The following is a 19,393-nucleotide window of genomic DNA, read 5'->3' on the forward strand; positions in this document are numbered from 1 at the left end:
GGTCTGCTCGGGGCGCTAAGCCCTAATCCTCTTCCCTCCTCCTGCTGTACCTATTGGCCCGTTACCTATCGTGTGTACCGCCCAACTTGCTCTTCGTGAGATGCGGTGATTCAGCGCTACTGGAGATCCGCTTCGTCACCGCTAGCAGAACCCCGTCGCGTGTAGGCGGCCGCAGCTGTCGTGGGAAGCTGCCGGCCGCTGGTCGTGATCCGCAGGGTCGCGCGAACTGGGCCGCTAGCGGCTCGTCACGGCGCGCGAGCAAACACCGCGCCGCCACAGCTGCGCTAGCACAGGGCCGGCACACTTCTGCCGCGCGCCGCGCGCCGCTTCCGGACAGGGGCAGCGGAGGCGCATGCGCGTAGCAGACGCAGCCGTATGGTCACGGGCGTGCGTGCATACTGGAGAGAGGCGCGCCGGCCCGCCGTTATCTCGAGCTGCAAGGGCTCCGGCGTTCCCAGCGCTGTGCACTGCGCACAGTGGCTGTTATTTCCAGTGCCTCTTTGTTCTGCTAGAAGGGACAAGACGTGGCGGCGGGGCTGGGTACGCTGTCTGCCAAAGTCTTACACGTTGTCACGGCCATATCACACTTTTATGGCTTCCGCGAACCATTTCGCTGACCTCAAGGCAGTTTGCAGCCAAATATTTCAATCCATTGTTACCCAACGAACCCACCAGCACCTTGCAATCCGCCTACACATTCCCACGATCCAATGTGGTTTTTATATTAAAAATGAAGAAATTCTACCAGCTGTATTTGAGGTGTCGATTTTACTTTGGCAACTACACTACTGGCCATTACAATTGCTACACCTCGAAGAAGACGTGCTACAGACGCGAAATTTAAACGACAGGAAGAAGATGCTGTGATATGCAATGATTAGCTTTTCAGAGCATTCACACAAGGTTGGCGCCGGTGGCGACACCTAAAACGTGCTGACATGAGGAAAGTTTCTAACCGATTTCTCATACACAAAAAGCAGTTGACGAGCGTTGCCTGCTGAAACGTTGTTGTGATGCCTCGTGTAAGGAGGAGAAATGCGTACCATCACGTTTCCGACTTTGATAAAGGTCGGATTATAGCCAATCGCGATTACTGTTTATCGTATCGCGACATTGTTGCTCGCGTTCGTCGAGATCCAATGACTGTTAGCAGAATATGGAATCGGTGGGTTCAGGAGGGTAATACAGAACGCCGTGCTGGATCCCAACGGCCTCGTATCACTTGCGGTCGAGATGACAGGCATCTTATCCGCATTGCTGTAACGGATCGTGCAGCCACGTCTAGATCCCTGAGTCAACAAATGGACGTTTGCAAAACAACAACCATCTGCACGAACAGTTCGACGACGTTTGCAGCAACATGGACTATCAGCTCGGAGACCATGGCTGCGGTTACCATTGACGCTGCGTCACAAACAGAAGTGCCTGCGATGGTGTACTCAACGACAAACCTGGGTGCACGAATGGCAAAACGTCATTTTCTCGGATGAATCCAGATGATGGTCGCATCCGTGTTTGGCGACATCGCGGTGAACGCACATTGGAAACGTGTATTCTTTATCACCTGGCGTGTTGGTATGGGGTGCCATTGGTTACACGTCTCGGGCACCTCTTGTTGGCATTGACGGCACTTTGAACAGTGGACGTTACATTTCAGACGTGTTACGACTCGTGGCTCTACCTTTCATTCGATCCCTGCAAAACCCTACATCTCAGCAGGATAATGCACGACCGCATGTTGCAGGCCCTGTACGGGCCTTTCTGGGTACAGAAAATGTTCGACTGCTGCCCTGGCCAGCACATTCTCCAGATCTCTAACCAATTGAAAACGTCTGGTCAATGGTGGCCGAGCAACTGGTTCGTCACAATACGCAAGTCACTACTCTTGATGAACTGTGGTATCGTGTTGAAGCTTCATGGGCAGCTGTACATGTACACGCCATCCAAGATCTGTTTGACTCAATGCCCAGGCATATCAAGGCCGTTATTACGGCCAGAGGTGGTTCTTCTGGGCATTGATTTCTCAGGATCTATGCACCGAAATTGCGTGAAAATGTAATCACATGTCAGTTCTAGTATAATATATTTGTCCAATGAATACCCGTTTCTCATCTGCATTTCTTCTTGTTGTAGCAATTTTAATGGCCAGTAGTGTAGTTTCAACACTGTAACATCATCATCTTCAGACCCATACACTTACTGACGTCAACTGCGTGGGGCTGACTTCTAGTATTAGCCGCACGCAGTTGACGTCAACAAGTGTATGGGCCTGAAGATGACGTTGTTACAGCGTTGAAACTAGTTGCGAAAATAAAATCGACACCTTAAATACATCTGGAGGAATTTATTCATTTTTAATATAAATTTATACCAGCTGACGTCACACTGTCCTCCATTTCAACTATGGATGTACGAAGAATGTGACATTTGTCCCAACTGTATCAAAGGTGACTAACTACTTCAACTTTTAAACCTTATCTCCTACCACCTAAATAACCGGAAAACCGCTATATTTACCTTTCCTGACATGCAAAATGTTTTTGACCCAGTATGGAATTCTGCTCTTCAAACTTTTCACCACCGTCCTAAGTGTCTCACAATCAACGACACCTGCTCCATCATATGTCACTCAAATGCAGGACTGCCGTAAGGTTCGGTCCTTTCCCCGCTCAGAAGGCTTTCGACACCGTTTTAGAACATATACTGTATTCGAACATTATGAAGTACCTCGAAGAAAACGATTTATTGACGCATAGTCAACACGGATTCAGAAAATATCGTTCTCGTGAAACACAACTAGCTCTTTATACTGATGAAGAAATTAAGTGCTATCGACAGCGGGTGTCAGATAGATTCCATATTTTTAGATTTCCAGAAGGCTTTCGACACCGTTCCTCACAAGAGTCTTCTAACCAAAATGCGTGCCTACGGAGTATCGCCTCAGTTGTGCGACTGGATTCGTGATTCCCCGTCAGAAAGGTCACAGTTCGTAGTAATACACGGAAAATCATCGAGTGAAACAGAAGTAATATCCGGCATTCCCCAAGGAAGTGTTATAGGCCCTTTTTTGTTCCTGATCTATATTAACGACATAGGAGACAATCTGCTTAGCCGTCTTAGATTGTTTGCAGATGATGCTGTCATTTACCGTCTTGTAAAGTCATCAGATGATCAAAACGACTTGCAAAATGATTTAGATAAGATATATGTATGGTGCGAAAAGTGGCAATTGACCCTGAATAAAGAAAAGCGTGAAGTTATTCACATGAGTGCTAAACGAAATCAGCTAAATTTCGATTACGCGATAAGTCACACACATCTGAGAGCTGTAAATTCAACTAAATACTTAGGGATTACAATTACAAATAACCTAAATTGGAAGGATCACATAGATAATATTGTGGGTAGAGCAAATCAAAGACTGCGATTCATTGGCAGAACACTTAGAAGGTGCAACAGGTCTACCAAAGAGACTGCTTACACTACACTTGTCCGCCCTATTCTGCAGTATTGCTGTGCGGTGTGGGATCCGCATCAGGTGGGACCGACGGATGACATCGAAAAAGTACAAAGAAGGGCAGTTTGTTGTGTATTATCGCGAAATAGGGGAGATAGTGTCATAGACATGATACGTGAATTGGAGTGGCAATCATTAAGACAAAGGCATTTTTCGTTGCGACGGTATCTTCTCATGAAATTTCAGTCACCAGTTTTCTCCTCCGATTGCGAAAACATTCTGTTGGCACCCATCTACATAGGGAGAAATGATTATCACGATAAAATAAGAGGAATCAGGGCCCGCACAGAAAAATTTAAGATCTCGTTTTTCCCGCGTGCCATTCGAGAGTGGAACGGTAGAGAGATAGCAAGAAGGTGGTTCATTGAACCCTCTACCAGGCACATTATTGTGAATAGCAGAGTAATCATGTAGATGTAGATGTACATCCTGTACGTTGCAGACATTCCCAAACCGCCCCCCCCCCCCCCCCAAACTACCTCCTGCAATATGCTGCCGACACTACCTACCTAATCACTCACCACAGCCTTCAACTCCCCCATATCTCCATCCAATGCCATTTGAATCTCCCATTCCGATGATGTAACACATGGAGACATCAAGTAAATCCACAGAAAAGCCAAGCCAACAACTTTAGTCGCACCACTAGGCGTTTCCGTCGAACAGATTTCCATCTCTCCACCTGCAACGAGTCCAGCTCTCTTACCAATGCACTAAAGTACACTCAAACACAAAAAAGTGGTCAACAACGAAGGAATTATCCGAATTGGAAGGAAACCAGTAGATGTGATGTACATGTGCAAACAAACAAGTGATTAAAATTTCAGAAAACTGGATGACTTATTCAAAAGAATAACAGCTTGCATAAGTGCCAGAGATGGAGCAACGTGTTATTGACTTGCTCAATTTGTGAAGCTCTTTCTCTTGAATAAATCGTCAATTTTTTTCTGAAACTATAATCATTTTTTCTGTAAATGTACATCGCATCTAACAATTTCCATCACATTCGGATAATTTCTTCGTGGTACGTCGTTCGTTTTATTTTTATTATTATTTAAAAGAATGAATATTTCTTGCCGCATCTCCTGTCCACAACGCCACAATGTGGCATTCAGTCTCATGATGGGTAGTTACAATATTTTGGCTGACCAGTGTATTCTGCTTCCGCCACTACTTCAAATTCCTGCATATGGCTTTGTTTTAAATTATTTTCTTATCGCCATCTTAAGCATTTCACTTTTTTTATGTACTACTGTGAGCTAAGCGAATAAATATACTGACTTCTACGTCGACAGCCTTTAAGAGCTAATATTTCGTAGTAGTTGAAATTACATCGCGCTCACCAATAAAGGGTGATCTCGAACTGCACTTACAAAATTTCAGGGCTAGTTCAGAGATTTTTTTAAGCGTCGTGTTCGGTGGGTCGTTCCGGAGTAATAGTGCTACTATGATTTATTCAATTTCTAACCACAGTTTCGTTTGTTTCTGTGAAACACTGAGAAGCCTTTAATATCGAGTCATCAAAAAGTTCAACACAAAACACAGGCCAATTAACATCTCTCACACGATAAAAACGTACTGGTGATATGGTTGCTCTTGCTGCAAAAATAACTCTGCTCCTCTTCGACAGTATTCAGGAGACTGTACAAGAGATGCATATCGGCCAACTCTTCGCCATAGAAGTTATTCAAACTGCCGTGTATGACTGTTAGTGACCGGCCGCTGTGACCGAGCGGTTGTAGGAGCTTCAGTCCAGACCGCGCTGCTGCTACAGTCGCAGGTTCAAATCCTGCCTCGGGCATGGATGTGTGTGGTGTCCTTAGGTTAGTTATGTTTAAGTAGTTCTAAGTCTAGGGGCTGATGACCCCAGATGTTAAGTCCCATAGTGCTTAGAGTCATTCGAGCCATTTGACTGTTAGTGCACAGCTAACACTGCCGTTAAAGACAAACTCGAGACAGAACCGACCAGTAATGAATAGAAGTTTGAGGGCGAAGAGTAAAGTGGGCGTTACTGTTATCAACCTCGTATACTGGGCGAAAGGAACAAGTTTGTTTCCTGAAATGACATAAACTTGCATGTTTTGAAGACATTTTCAATGCAATATAGACACGAAGACAAATGGGTTTAAAAGATCAAATGAAATGCATTTAGGTTGTAACGAACTACCGAAAATCGTAATACTCAAAAAATATAAACAACTTCCGAAATTTTGTCAGTAGATTTCAAGTTTACCCTGTATAAGTTACCGCTCAAAAATATCTTTTTACTCTCTGCCAGTTTCGATCCGTTATCAGGTCCATAAAGAAACAAGAATTATGTTGGAAACTGGATGAGTATATTGCGTTGCTATAAGGAGGTGCTGAACAGAATTGAGGAGAAAACGACATTGTGGCACAATTTGACTATCAGGAGGGATTGGATATAGGACACATTCTGAAACATCAAGTAGCAGTATAGCACTTTAATATTGGAGGAAAGCCGGCCGGGGTGGCCGAGCTGTTCTAGGCGCTACAGTCTGCAACCGCGCTATCGCTACGGTCGCAGGTTCGAATTCTGCCTCGGGCATGGATGTGTGTGATGTCCTTAGGATGGTTTGGTTTAAGTAGTTCTAAGTTCTAGGGGACTGATGACCTCAGAAGTTAAGTCCCATAGTGCTGAGAGCCATTTGAGCCATTGGAGGAAAGTGTGTGAAGTAAACATTGCAGAGGAAGACCAAGAGGTGAATACAGTACGTAGATTCAGCAGTATGTAGGTTGCAGTAGTTACTCGGAGATTAAGGAGCTTACACAGGTTAGAGTAGCACGGAGAGCTGCATCAAACCAGTCTTCGGGCTGAAAATCATAATGACAAACTATCAACCGAATGTACTTAATTAATACTGTTACATCAAAATGGTTCAAATGGCTCTGAGCACGATGGGACTTAACATCTGAGGTCATCAGTCCCGTAGAACTTAGAACTACTTAAACCTAACTAACCTAAGGTCATCACACACATCCATGATCGAGGCAGGATTCGAACCTGCGACCGTAGCGGTTGCCGGTTCCAGACTGAAGCGCCTAGAACCGTCGGCCACACCGGCCGGCACTGTTACATCAATATACAAAATGTAAACTGAGGGCTGCTTTTATAACCATACCCACTGAATATTAAGAAACCAGCAGTTTAATATGTCGTAAATGAAAACAGAAAGACAGAAGGAATGGTAGGTGCAAGACGGAGTGAAAATCAGTTTGGATTCCACAGAAATATGTGAACCAAAACTCACCTAGCAGCTTGTCTTAGAAGTTAGATTTAAAAGAAAAAAAAATGTATACTTACAACACTTGTAGATTTAGAAAAGATTTTTCATGATTTGGACTCGAATAAACTCTTTAAAATGCAGAACGTGAAACCTTATTTACAACTTTTACAGAAACGAAACTGCAGTTGCAGGAGTTGCAGGACATGAAAGACAGTAATTCAGATCGAAAATGAGACTGTCTTATAGTCTATCCGCCATGTTATTTAATCTCCACATTCAGCAAGCAGTAAAGAAAACCAACGAAAAATTTAGATAAGGTACCAAATTTCATGGGGAAGAAATAAAATCTCTAAGCTTTGCTGAGGCCAATACAATTCAGTCGAAGACAGCAAAGACATGGAAGATCAGATTGACGGACTGTGGAATGGACAGTATCTTCAAAGGAAGAGTACAGGAGAAACATCAACATTAAAACAAGCGTAATGGAATTTATTCGAGTTACAGCAGGTGAAGGCGAGGGTATTACATTGAAACATGAGACACTAAAAGTAGTAGAAGAGATTCACTGTTTGAGCAGCAAAATAAATGATGGTGACAGAAGAAGCCATGATTTACAATACTGACTGCCAGTAGCAAGAAAACCGTTTCTAATCAAGATAAATGCGTTAAAGTCTAATATACGAGGAGCGTTCAATAAGTAACACAACAAATTTTTTCAGAAGCAAGTTAGTTTTATTCAGGATTCCAAAACACCTTATTATTTCTCACCCTTTGGCTACAAAGCCCTATTTTTCAACATAATCTCCGTTCAATGCGATGGCCTTACGCCACCTACCTGCATGCCATCTAGTACCACTCTACTGGTCGATGTCAGAGACAACGTCTTGCTGCATCAGCACCCCTCCAGTCCCCTTAACCACGTACTGCTTCCTACGGAGTGTATCCTTCACTAGGTCAAACAGATGGTCCATCGTTGCTCTTTATAGTCTTCTGTTAGGGACGAGGAACCCCAACTGGTGGATGCTAGCGTCAGCATTACCAACAGAGACATCCAGTTGAGCACCGCGGTATTTGATTCTGATCTGTAGATCACCTCGAATGAGAGTGTAGGCGCGTTTCAACACTGCAGGAGTCACAGCTGTTTGCAGCAGACTGGCATGCGGGAGCTCGTAAAAGTTTGTGCGACTTGGTTGTGGTGATGACAGACGGCTCGTTCAGCGATTTACTGCGCGACTTTCAATGCCAGGTCTCCGAAGATATTCTGCGAGCGCCTATCAATATCTGCATTGCTCCGATTTTCCCACGAAAGAAACTCAATGACAGCTCTCTCTTGGAATGCATCTCCGTTACAGACGCCATTTTGAAGGCTGAATATAGCGCCGCCGCCTATCGGAACTTCTTTTTATTGGCTGAAGCGAGAATATTGCATCATGTCCCAAAACGATTTCCGCATTTTTCAATCGAAACTGGCCAAGAAAAAGAAACGTGCTGTGTTACTTACTGAACGTCCCTCGTAAATTTAATAGGTGGAGTATCTCTTCTGAAAGTAGGTGCTTGTAGTGCAGCCTTATGTGGAAGTGAAATTCAGCCAAGACAAGAAAATAAAGTAGTGAAATGCAGTGCTATGAAAGAACACTGAAGATTGAATCGGTAGACTGGAATACTAGCGACGAGATACTTATAGAATTAGGGAGGAAATAAATTTATGACTAAACTTGACCAAAAGAAACGTACATTGATAGGATACATCCTGAGACATGAGGAAATAATTACTTTAATAATGGACGGAAGTGTGCCGCTAAGACAGAGAGAGAGAGAGAGAGAGCAGAACTCGCCTACAAATTGAAATGGCTCTGAGCACTATGGAACTTAACATCTGAGGTCATCAGTCCCCTAGAAATTGGAACCACTTAAACCTAACTAACCTAAGGACATCACACAGACCCATGCCCGAGGCAGGATTCGAACCTGCGACCGTAGCAGTCTCGCGGTTCCGGACTGAAGCGCCTAGAACCGCTCGGCTCAAGCAGAAGTGGGTTACAGCAGTTAGGTAGAGACGATGGTGTGAACAAGTAAGACTAGGATGTAGAACTGCATTAATAAATCTTTGCACTAAAGACCAGAACAACAAGCAGCCACTGACATAAAATTATTTGGCATCGCAGCTGTAATGATCAACAACCATTTCACTTTTGAACAAAATACGCTGAGGAGCCAAAGAAACTGGTACACGTGCCTAATATCGCGTAGGGCCTCCGGGAGCACGTAGAAGTGCTGCAGCATGACGTGGCATGGACTCGACTAATGTCTGAAGTAGTGCTGGAGGGAGTTCACACCATGAATCCTGCAGGGCTGTCCATAAATCCGTAGGAGTACGAGGGGGTGGTGATAGCTTGTGAACAACACGTCGCAAGGCATCCCAGACATTTTCAATAATGTTCATGTCCGGGGAACTTGGTGGCCAGCGAAAACGTTTAAGCTCAGAAGAGTGTTCCTGAAGCCACTCTGTAGCAATTCTGGACGTTCGGGCGTCGCATTGTTCTGCTGGAATTGCCGAAGTCCATAGGAATACACAATAGACAGGAATGGATGCAGGTGATCAGACAGGATGATTACGTACGTGTCACCTGTCAGAGTCGTATCTAGACATATCAGGGGGCCCATAACACTCCAACTGCACACCCCCCACACCATTACACAGACATGCAGGGTCCATGGATTCATGAGGTTGTCTCCATATCCGTACACGTCCATCCGCTCGATACAATTCGAAACGACATTCGTCCGACCAAGGAACATGTTTCCAGTCATCAACAGTCCACTTTGGTGTTGACGGCCCTAGGCGATGCGTGAAGCTTTGTGTCATGCAGTCATCAAGGGTACGTGAGTGGGCCTTCGGGTCCGAAAGCTCATACTGATGTGTTTCGTTGAATGGTTCGCACGCTGACGCTTGGTGACGGCCCAGTATTGATATCTGCAGCAGTAAGCGGAAGGACTGCACTTTTGTCACGTTGAACGATTCTCTTTAGTCGCCGTTCGTCCTGTTCTTGCAGGATCTTCTTCTGGCCGCAGTGAAGTCGGAGATCTGATGTTTTACCGTATCCCAGATGTTCACGACACACTCGTGAAATGTCGTACGGGAAAATCCCTACTTCATCGCTACCTCGGAGATGCTGTATCCCATCGCTCGTGCGCCGACTAAACACCACGTTCAAACTCACTTAAATCTTGATAACCTGCCACTGCAGCAGCAGTAACCGATCCAACAGCTGCGCCAGTCACTAGTTATATAGGCGTTGCCGACCGCAGCGCCGTATTCTGCCTGTTTAAATAGCTCTGTATTTGAATAAGCATGCCTATACCAGTTTCTTTGGCGCTTCAGTATACTTGTGATGCCATATAAGTTTTTGTCAGTGTATATGATTATAAGAGAATTATTATTGACGTGTTTACCTAGTTAATTGCGTTGCCTTCATTTTTCATGAACCAGAAAATAAACTGTATATACAAGTTGTCAGTCACTATCTGCACGAAATTTGATTAGCACTTGTCGTAGAGCTTCACCAGCGTCTAGTCGACTGAAAATTAGCCAATTCGAACCCTCGGTGTTGGAAGAAATTTACATCGGCGGCATTTAGACTGCCTTACTGGATATTTCAAGAACTTGGAAGCTAATATGAAGGACATTCCTCCAGAAAGGATTCTAAACTATGGCGAAACAAATTTCACAGATCATCCTGGATCTTTCAGGGTCATTGTAAGAAGATCTCGACGTCCAGAAAGAGTTACTGACCATAGCAACCAGTCAACCAGTGTGATGTTTACTGTTTCTGCTAATGGAGAAATGCTCCCCCCTTTTATTGTGTACAAGACCTCGTGCACAAGTCTCTACCCAAGTTGGGTAGAAGGTGGTGTTAAAGGTTCACGTTATGCAGTAAGCAAATCTGTTTGGTTTGACGTGCCCTTATTTGAAGAATTGTTTGTCAAAATAGCTCTGCCATATCTGAGAAGGTTCATGGAAGAAAAGTTGTCATAGGGGACAATCTTCAAAGTCATCTCTCTAAGGAAGTGACAAGATTGTGTCATAATCATAACATAGCCTTTATAATGCTGTCTCCAAATTCTACACGTCTAACACAGCCCTTGGATGTTGCAGTATTCAGACCAATTAAAGCAGCATGGAGAGATGTTTCGCTGAATTGGAAGAAACTATACAAGGGCTGTCTGCCTAAAGTCCAGTTTCCAAAAAAAAACTGAAGGAAGCACTGGAGAAGGTTCATAATATGCAGAGGAACATCACCTCTGCCTTTAGAGCATGTGGTATAATACCATTAGGTCCTGAAAAAGTGCTGCAGAAGATTCCAAGTCGAGTTCAGCATTCCGAGTCTGGGAAAGTTTGGACAGATGTTCTGACTGAAAAGTTTGTCATAGCCAGATCTAGTGATTCCACAAGAAGCAGAGGTAGAAAAGTAAATGTTCATCCAGGTATAAGTATTTCTCCTGCAGATTTTGTCATGAATGTTTCTACAACTTCTGCCAACCATAGTAGTGTCTGCAAGCACCAGCCGTCCATTGGTACCCAACAAGGTATTCAAATTCCTGGAGGTAAGAACAAAAGAAGGAAAATGAAACCTAAATTTGCATTGTCGACAAGAGAACAGCCCAGAGACTTCATTGTGGTGAAATTCATCACAGAGCGAGACCACCGAACAAAATTCTACGTGGGAGAAATCGTTGGAGTACCAAAGGACACAATAGTTGAAATAAAATTTCTAAGGAAAAAAGTACGGAAAAAAGTGACAATGTTCCATTTCCCTCAAGTGAATGACATCCAAGATGTTCTCTACACTGATATTGTTTGGAAAATTGACGTATATCAAGACATCAGAGGAGGAAGATTTATCTCCCCAACACTGTACAAGATTGTTGACATTGCAAAAGTCCGATGAAAGAAAATTAGCGATGAACAGTATAGCAAAGCTGCATATAGATTTGTAAGACCTTATTATCATGTTATAGTGTATTAAAATAGTCTCATATTCAAAGTTTTATTCAGAAAAAGTTCCTGAATTTAAAATAAAAGGTTTCCTCTATAAAACTTTTTTTATACTGTAGCATATAATAAAAAGAATTTCTGCTTACCATACTCATTTGTGTAATTTCCCTCTCCTACTTCACCTCCATAGTGAACTTGAGGGTATTTTGAACACAAAGAAATGTCTGTCCCACTTCACCCCAGATGGGGTGAAGTGGGACACACATTTCAGCACTTTAAACAGTCCCTCTATCTAACATATTTAAAAATATGAACCCAAACATAGCATAAAACGTTTTTAAAAGATTATGTATTTAAAGTTTCATAAAGTTGGGAATCAAACTTGGTAGGTAAATTTACCAAAACCTGAAAATCTGTCCCACTTCACCGCATTCTACGGTAATTCCAATATGAAGAACCTTGCACAAGATGGAGATTTTAAAATTCTACCATCAGTTGCCTTGTTTCCAAAATAAAAATGTGGTGGTTCTTTTATGTATTGGTATCTATATGTTATGAAAAGTTGGAGTTCGTGTTATTCTGGCTGCTTCCCAATTGGGAAATTATTTATGTCAGTGACTCAGTTGAGGTACTTCGCCGGCCGCGGTGGTCTCGTGGTTCTAGGCGCGCAGTCCGGAGCCGTGCGACTGCTGCGGTCGCAGGTTCGAATCCTGCCTCGGGCATGGATGTGTGTGATGTCCTTAGGTTAGTTAGGTTTAAGTAGTTCTAAGTTCTAGGGGACTGATGACCACAGCTGTTAAGTCCCATAGTGCTCAGAGCCATTTGAACCATTTTTTTGAGGTACTTCTCGCAGTTAGTTTCCCCTACAAGATGTTTTTATATTAAAAGACACCACTAATACAATAAGTTTTAAGTTTTAGTTATCTACATGCATATGTGCTCTTTCTTAATTCACTGCTTGTTTGTTCCTGATTAGGAATAGGCATACTTCCGTGTACATGCATATCTGCTTTTTCTGAATTCACTGCTGGTTGATAGAAAGCGTGCGTATTCTTTATATTGGCGTAGGTATTCCTCCTGATCGTATCGCCGTTGTTGTTCGGAATTTGCGCTTGCGATTACGCACACTTGGTTTGTTAAGGTTGAGTTTTGGTAATTCATTTTGTTACTTTTATGTCTATGCAAGGCTAGGGAGACTCTCGTAGTTCAAGTCAGGCGGGGATCATAAGTACTTCACTGAAGCCACTATACTAAAATATGATTTACTTTTGGAAAAACGGATTACTATTACTGTATCAAAGAAAGAATAATCAAGCGAATTCTCCTACATTTAGTTTTATTTTTGTTTGTCAATATTAGCAAATATTAAGATATTTATTACTACTCTCAGCCGTTATCATTTAGAACAATGGCGCTGACCACTGCACCAATGTTCCCCCTGTAAAATTTGAATAAGTTATTGAAATCTATCACTTCATGTATATAGGAGCTGTTACAGGAAAACGTTAGTGACACTTTTAAGTAATATTTGATTATACTCAGGCTAAATATTACACGTTTTCTTGCCTCGTCACAAAATGGTTTCCTACAATACGAAGAAACAAAAGGGAAGGGAGGGCGACCTTTTTTGGAAAAGATCAGAGATTCTAATTACATTCGCAGATCATATTAATTTATTACAGAGCCTATTACTTTTCTGCGATAATATTTATTTCGTTACGACGTCAATTTTGTTATATTTGCGAAGTTATTCAATATCATTTTTATCACGTTATGTGGCGAACCGCCACAAAAATCAGGAGTAAATTAAATTCTGGTGGTAGCTGCTCAGATATTTTAGATTTTGTTGATGTGGCAATAAAGTTGTTTATTTCTTATTAAATTTTTTAACAAAATTACGGCCAAAACCCTACCACTCTACATTACCTCCATACCGCATTCCACTAGAAGAGTTGCGCCCATATCGGCATTCAGCGTTCCTGCTCTTCCTTCAGTTTCTATTACCTTACACAACAAAAGGAGGAGGGAGGAGACTAGTGTTTAACGTCCCGTCGACAACGAAGTCCTTAGAGACAGAGCACAAGCTCGTGTTAGGGAAGGACAGAGAAGGAAAGCTGCAGTGCCCTTTCGAGAGAACCATACCGGCATTTGCATTAAGCGATTTCTGGAAATCACGGAAAACCTAAATCACACAACAAAATAAAAACACGGCAACTTTACAAGCACTTATGACACTCTTCTGGAGTATTGTTGCACGGTATGGGATAACACTGACGGAGGACATCGAAAAAGTTCGTGTAATGATAGCTCCTTTAGTATTATCGTAGAATAGGGTACAGAATGTCACAGCTATTACGTGAGTTGGAATGGCAGTCGTAAAAGCAAAGGCGTTACTCGTTGCGGTGAGACGTTTTCACGAAACTTCCATCAACAACTTCTTCCTCGGAATGCCGAAAATATTCTGTTTACTCCCATCCAAATAGGGAGAAATGATCATTGCAATAAAATAAGAGAGCTTGTGCATAGAAAGTTTTGTGTTAATTTTTCGCACGTATTATTCGCGATTGGAACGGTCAAGAAATGGTGTGAGAATGATTCTATGAAGCCTCTGCTATGCACATAAGTGCAAGTTGCAGATTACTCAAGTAGATGTAGATGTACAACTCGTGGAAATAATATCATTCAAGACAAATTGCCTTATTCCCGCTGGTGAATGTAGAGAACGGTTGCTTTCTGAGGCAAAATGTAAGACTGTAACAACGAAGGCAGTCCTAGTGTTGAATTACCTTATGGTATACAGTTACTTGTGCAGAAATGTAATGAAAAGGCGGAAAGATGAGGGTAAACAAATATGAAGCACCTTTTATGTTCAAAGTGCTATTTAAGAATTCAGAAAGTGAGTAACGAACAGGGAGGTGCCTTCAGTGGGCAGCACATTTCTATCTATATGTAGTATAGGCACTGATTCGAGACGTCCTACATATTTACAACTCACTGTAATTTGGGCGCTTGCCAGACAGACTTCAGGTTTCCCGTCTTAATTCTAGCAGCCCATCCTCTGAGAGTTTCTCAGAAGCCATTGAACCTGCACGCAAAACGCATGTGTACGTGGTGCGCGTACATCGAAGTCAAGGGTAAAATTAGTACTTTCCAGTACATTGTTCACACAGTTCCATTGTCTACGGTTCCGGAAGACGAAAATTTGCTTCCACTTACGAGTACTCTTCTTTCCAAGTCTCAGAGAGCCTGTCTGTACAATCGTGCCACCTACTTCCTCTTTCTACGTTTCCCGTACTTTACTTTTTATCCCCAACCCGTAAAATTTTGCTACGGTTCTTCAGGTTTTTTCCCAGAGAGAAAAATACGTTTTCGCATTTCATTGACAACTCCCTAATCTAAAAGTTGCTGGAGGCATTCCGCGGGCTTAGTTGCTAAGGCAAGTTGACAATAAAAAATTACAGTACAGTGAAAGCCTAAAGATAAGTGGCTCGCAGCTTGTGATATAATCTAACCCAATAACGTACTTCCTTAAATTACCTATCATAGAGTAACACAAGGAGGTGCGGAAGCATTTAAGTATTTGTCTTATATGTATCTAGCGAGTTATTTAGTTGGAAATTACAGGGTGGCGCACGAAATGTGTTACCAATTGTTTCTTTAACAATTTACGACGCACATTAGATATCCCGCAGGGATCTCTACAGCAGAGCTTGGAAAAACAAATGAGTTACGAAATGACGTGTAATTCACGATACTGCCGCTAGGAGACTTGTAAGCAGCAATGGCTGACTATGGAAGATTGACGACACAGCAACCATCGGCAATTGTGTTAGTTTTTCATGAAACGAAAAGCCTTGTTGTGACTCAAGAGGCGTTTTCGACAACAGTTTAACACACGATGAGTCCCTTGCAAGAAGACCATCCACAGGTTGTACGATAAATTTGTACAGGAAGGAACAGTATTGGAAGCGAAGCGACCTCGTCCTAAGCCTGTTTGTTCGCCGGAGAATATTGAAGCGGTACGAGTCGCTGTACAGAGAAGTCCTGGGAAATCGTGTAGAAAGGCAGCAGTGCAACTGGGAATATCCAGACGCTCTGTTCAACGCATTCTTAAAAGTAACCTCCATTTATACCCACACAAGATGACCTGTGCACAGAAGATCATTGAAGAACACAAGCAGCAGAGACTCAGTGGGCGAAGGATAGGGAAGAAACTCTCAACAACGTTTGGTTTTCAGACGAGGCGCATTTTCATTTAGACGGTGTGCTTAACAAACAAAATGTACGCTTTTGGGCCACTGAAAACCCACAAGTGCTTCATGAACAACAACATTATGCTTCGAGGATTACAGCGTGGGCAGCAACTTCCGGTCACGGACTTTTTGGACCCTTTTTCTTTGAAGCAACTGTGAACAGCGAGCGTTATTTGAGCATGCTTCGCAATACCTTCATTCCACAGCTTCTTGCTACTGCCTTGCCCTTCAACACGCAGTGGTTCAAGCAAGATGGAGCAAGGCCACATACTGCAAACACTGTGTTGTAGTTTTTACACGAGCATTTCGACATGCGGATCATTTCACTCAGGTTTCCAGGTCGCTTCAGTGACGGACAAAATTGGCCCACCAATAGTCCAGACCTCAATCCATGTGACTTTTTTCTTTGGGGGTACCTAAAGGAAAAAATTTTCCCGAAACGTCCACGTGATTTAATGGAGCTCAGAAGACTTATTCTTCAAGCTTGCAGTGAAATTACGGAAGACATGTGCCGTAGGGTAATCACTAACTTCAGTGTTCGTTTGAAGGAAGTTAGGAAACGAAATGGTGGACATATTGAGCATGTGCTGAGTTGGAACAAATCTCCATGGAACCTCATTGTAGTATATGTTCCTTTTAGATTGTATTGACAATGAAGTTTATTTTCAAAAACAAAATGGTAACACATTTCGTGCGCCATCCTGTATGTTTATTACTAACGTCGTACTGTGTGTCTCGTGTTGTTGTTGCTGCTGTTGTCTTCAGTCCGAAGATTGGTTTTATACATCTTACCATGCTATTATGTCCTGTATAAGGCTCGTCATCTCCGCGTAACTAACACAACCTACATCCATTTGCAGTTGCTTACTATATTCCACACGGTCTCCCTCCACAATTCTCCCTCCCCTCCTCTCGCCCCCTACACACACATGCACACTTTCTTCCATTACCAACGTGGCGAATCCTTCATGCCTCATGGTGTGTCCAGTCAACGGATCCCTTCATTTGGTCAAACAGTGTGTCATCAGTAGAGTAGCTGTAACAGTAGAATGGGCCCTCAGGAGAGCTCAGTGGCTTCGAATGGCGGCTAGGCATTGGATGTCACCTGAGTAACATATTCACAGGGAAAATTCAACCCTTCTAAAGCTGCCCGAGTCGTCTGTTTGTGACGTAATTGTGAAGTGGAAATGCAAAGGAACAATAACACCTAAACCAAGACCAGACACATCTCATTACTGAAGGATAGTGGCTGTTGAACATCGCGGTGGGTGGTCGTTAAAATTTGCATGGCATTAGCTGAAGAAATCACTCGTGAGTTCTAAACTACTACCAACCGCCCAGCTGGCGCAAAGGCTGTGGATAGGGAGCTAATACGAATGGGTTACAATGGTCCAGCAGCTCCTCATATGCCACATACTTCTGTAGTCAGCGTTATACGACGCTTGAGATACTGTAGAAACCGACGCCAATGGATGGTGGTTAACTGAAAACAAGTGATTTTGAGTAACGAATCACGCTATATCCTGCCACAATCCGGGACTGGTGTTTGGGTTTGGCAGATGCCTGGAGAACGTTATCTGGCATCATGAGCAATGCCAATAATGAAGTGTGGAGGACGTGGTATTACGGTACGGGGGTGTATTTCATGTTTACGGTGAGACCCCTTACTGCGGTTAAAAAACTGCTAAATGCAGATGGATACGATTGTATTTTACAGCAGAGGAACAGTCGGGGGACTATGATTGTTTGAATCAGCATGACAATGCACCGTGTCATAACTTCTGTGAAGCAACGGTTTGTGGACAATAACATTCTTGAAACGGACTGTGATGCGTAGAATACCGACCTGGAGCCAAAGGACCACCGTTGGGATGAGTTAGAACGTCACTTCGCTCCAGACCTCAGCGTCCAGAATTACTACCTTCTCCGGTTTTGACCCTTGAGGAAGAGTGTGCTGCCTCCATAGACAGAAACTTCACTCAAAGTGTCGCCGGCAGAGTTCAAGCTATCGTAAAGGTCAAAAGTGGTCACACCTCACATTAACGTCCACTAGAAAGTGTCTGGATAACATGATGAAACAGTGTATCTTAATGATCTCTAGGCAGTTACGAAAGCAGACAATTATTTAACAGCGCTTATAAACACAAATAATGTTTCCGCAGTTGTGCTACACCGTATGGCCTTGGAAGCGACAGACTCGATATTACTTGAAGACGTGTATCAAGCAGTTAGTTTCAACGTTTATTAACCAAAACTTTAGGCCTGTAGGTGAACAAGAAGGTCCGTACCACAATCATAAGAAAGAGAGGATCATAAACTTGACTGATTGAAATATATTATCTACTTAAGATATATAAACAACCAGAAAAATGAATATTAAACTTTGGGCACTATATTGTCGAAAGAGATATTATTAGAACCGTCGCTGCAATACAATTACGAGGTGCATAGTTGAAAATAATGACCTGCTAGAAGTACGAATAACGACTACAGAATGAGGCCCCACCAGAAAAGCAAGAAAACCTCTAAGAGCCGCCAGGAGATGGATTTGAATAAATCCGATATCGGTAACATTTTCATTTGAATAAACCGTTTTAAAGCATCCAAGTGGTGATTGCATTTTAAGATTATAAACTTTAAAGACTGAAATTTGGAGGATAGTTCAGAATCAAACATTAATAAGGTTACAAAACTGCATCAGGGAAGTAACAGTTTGATTTAAATAAACTGTTTTAAAGCTTGCAAATGGCTATTGCTGTTTTAAATTATAACTTTAAGCACTGAAATCTGGAGGAAAGTTGGCACTAGTAATCAAAATCGAACATTAAAATGACGTTACAAAATTATATTAAGCAAGCGACTTTAGGGTTGAGACGAGTGAATGAGAGAAATATTGCCAATGAGGAACAACACTGGAACATGATGGAGTGTTACTTAGGCGATGGCAGTGTGCGGTTGTTTGCTGAAGATGCCGCGGTGTACGTTAAGGTGTCGAAGCTGAGTGACTGTAGGAAGATACAAGACGAGTTAGACACAATATCCAGTTGATATGCTGAATGGCAGCTAGCCCTAAATATGGAAAAATGTAAATTTATACAGATGAGTAGGAAGATCAAACCTGTAATGTTCGAATACAGTATAATTAGTGTTCTCCTTGACACAGTCACGTCTTTTAAATACCTGGGCGTAACGTTGCAAAGCGATATGAGATGAAACGAACATGTGAGAACCGTAGTAGGGAAGGCGTATGGTCGACTTCGGTTTACTGGGAGAAATATAGGAAAGTGTAGTTCATCTATAAAGGAGACTGCATATAGGACACAGGTGCGACCTGTACTTGAGTACTCCTCGAACACTGGGATCCGTACCAGGTCGGATTAAA

The 19,393-nt window shown here is 42.8% G+C and overlaps 1 protein-coding gene across 1 annotated transcript in view; it reads right to left on the bottom strand.

Moving 5' to 3' along the window:
- Positions 1 to 234: 234 nt before the first annotated feature.
- The window catches only part of LOC126260423 (translation initiation factor IF-2-like), a 40,757-nt gene continuing 21,598 nt past the window's right edge, over positions 235 to 19,393 (bottom strand). The window contains exon 2 of the mRNA XM_049957752.1: positions 235 to 467. Within this exon, the coding sequence (XP_049813709.1) occupies positions 235 to 467 (233 nt within the window). The remainder of the gene's footprint in view (positions 468 to 19,393) is intronic.

This window comes from Schistocerca nitens, chromosome 5 (assembly GCF_023898315.1).
Source record: "Schistocerca nitens isolate TAMUIC-IGC-003100 chromosome 5, iqSchNite1.1, whole genome shotgun sequence".
NCBI lineage: Eukaryota > Metazoa > Arthropoda > Insecta > Orthoptera > Acrididae > Schistocerca > Schistocerca nitens.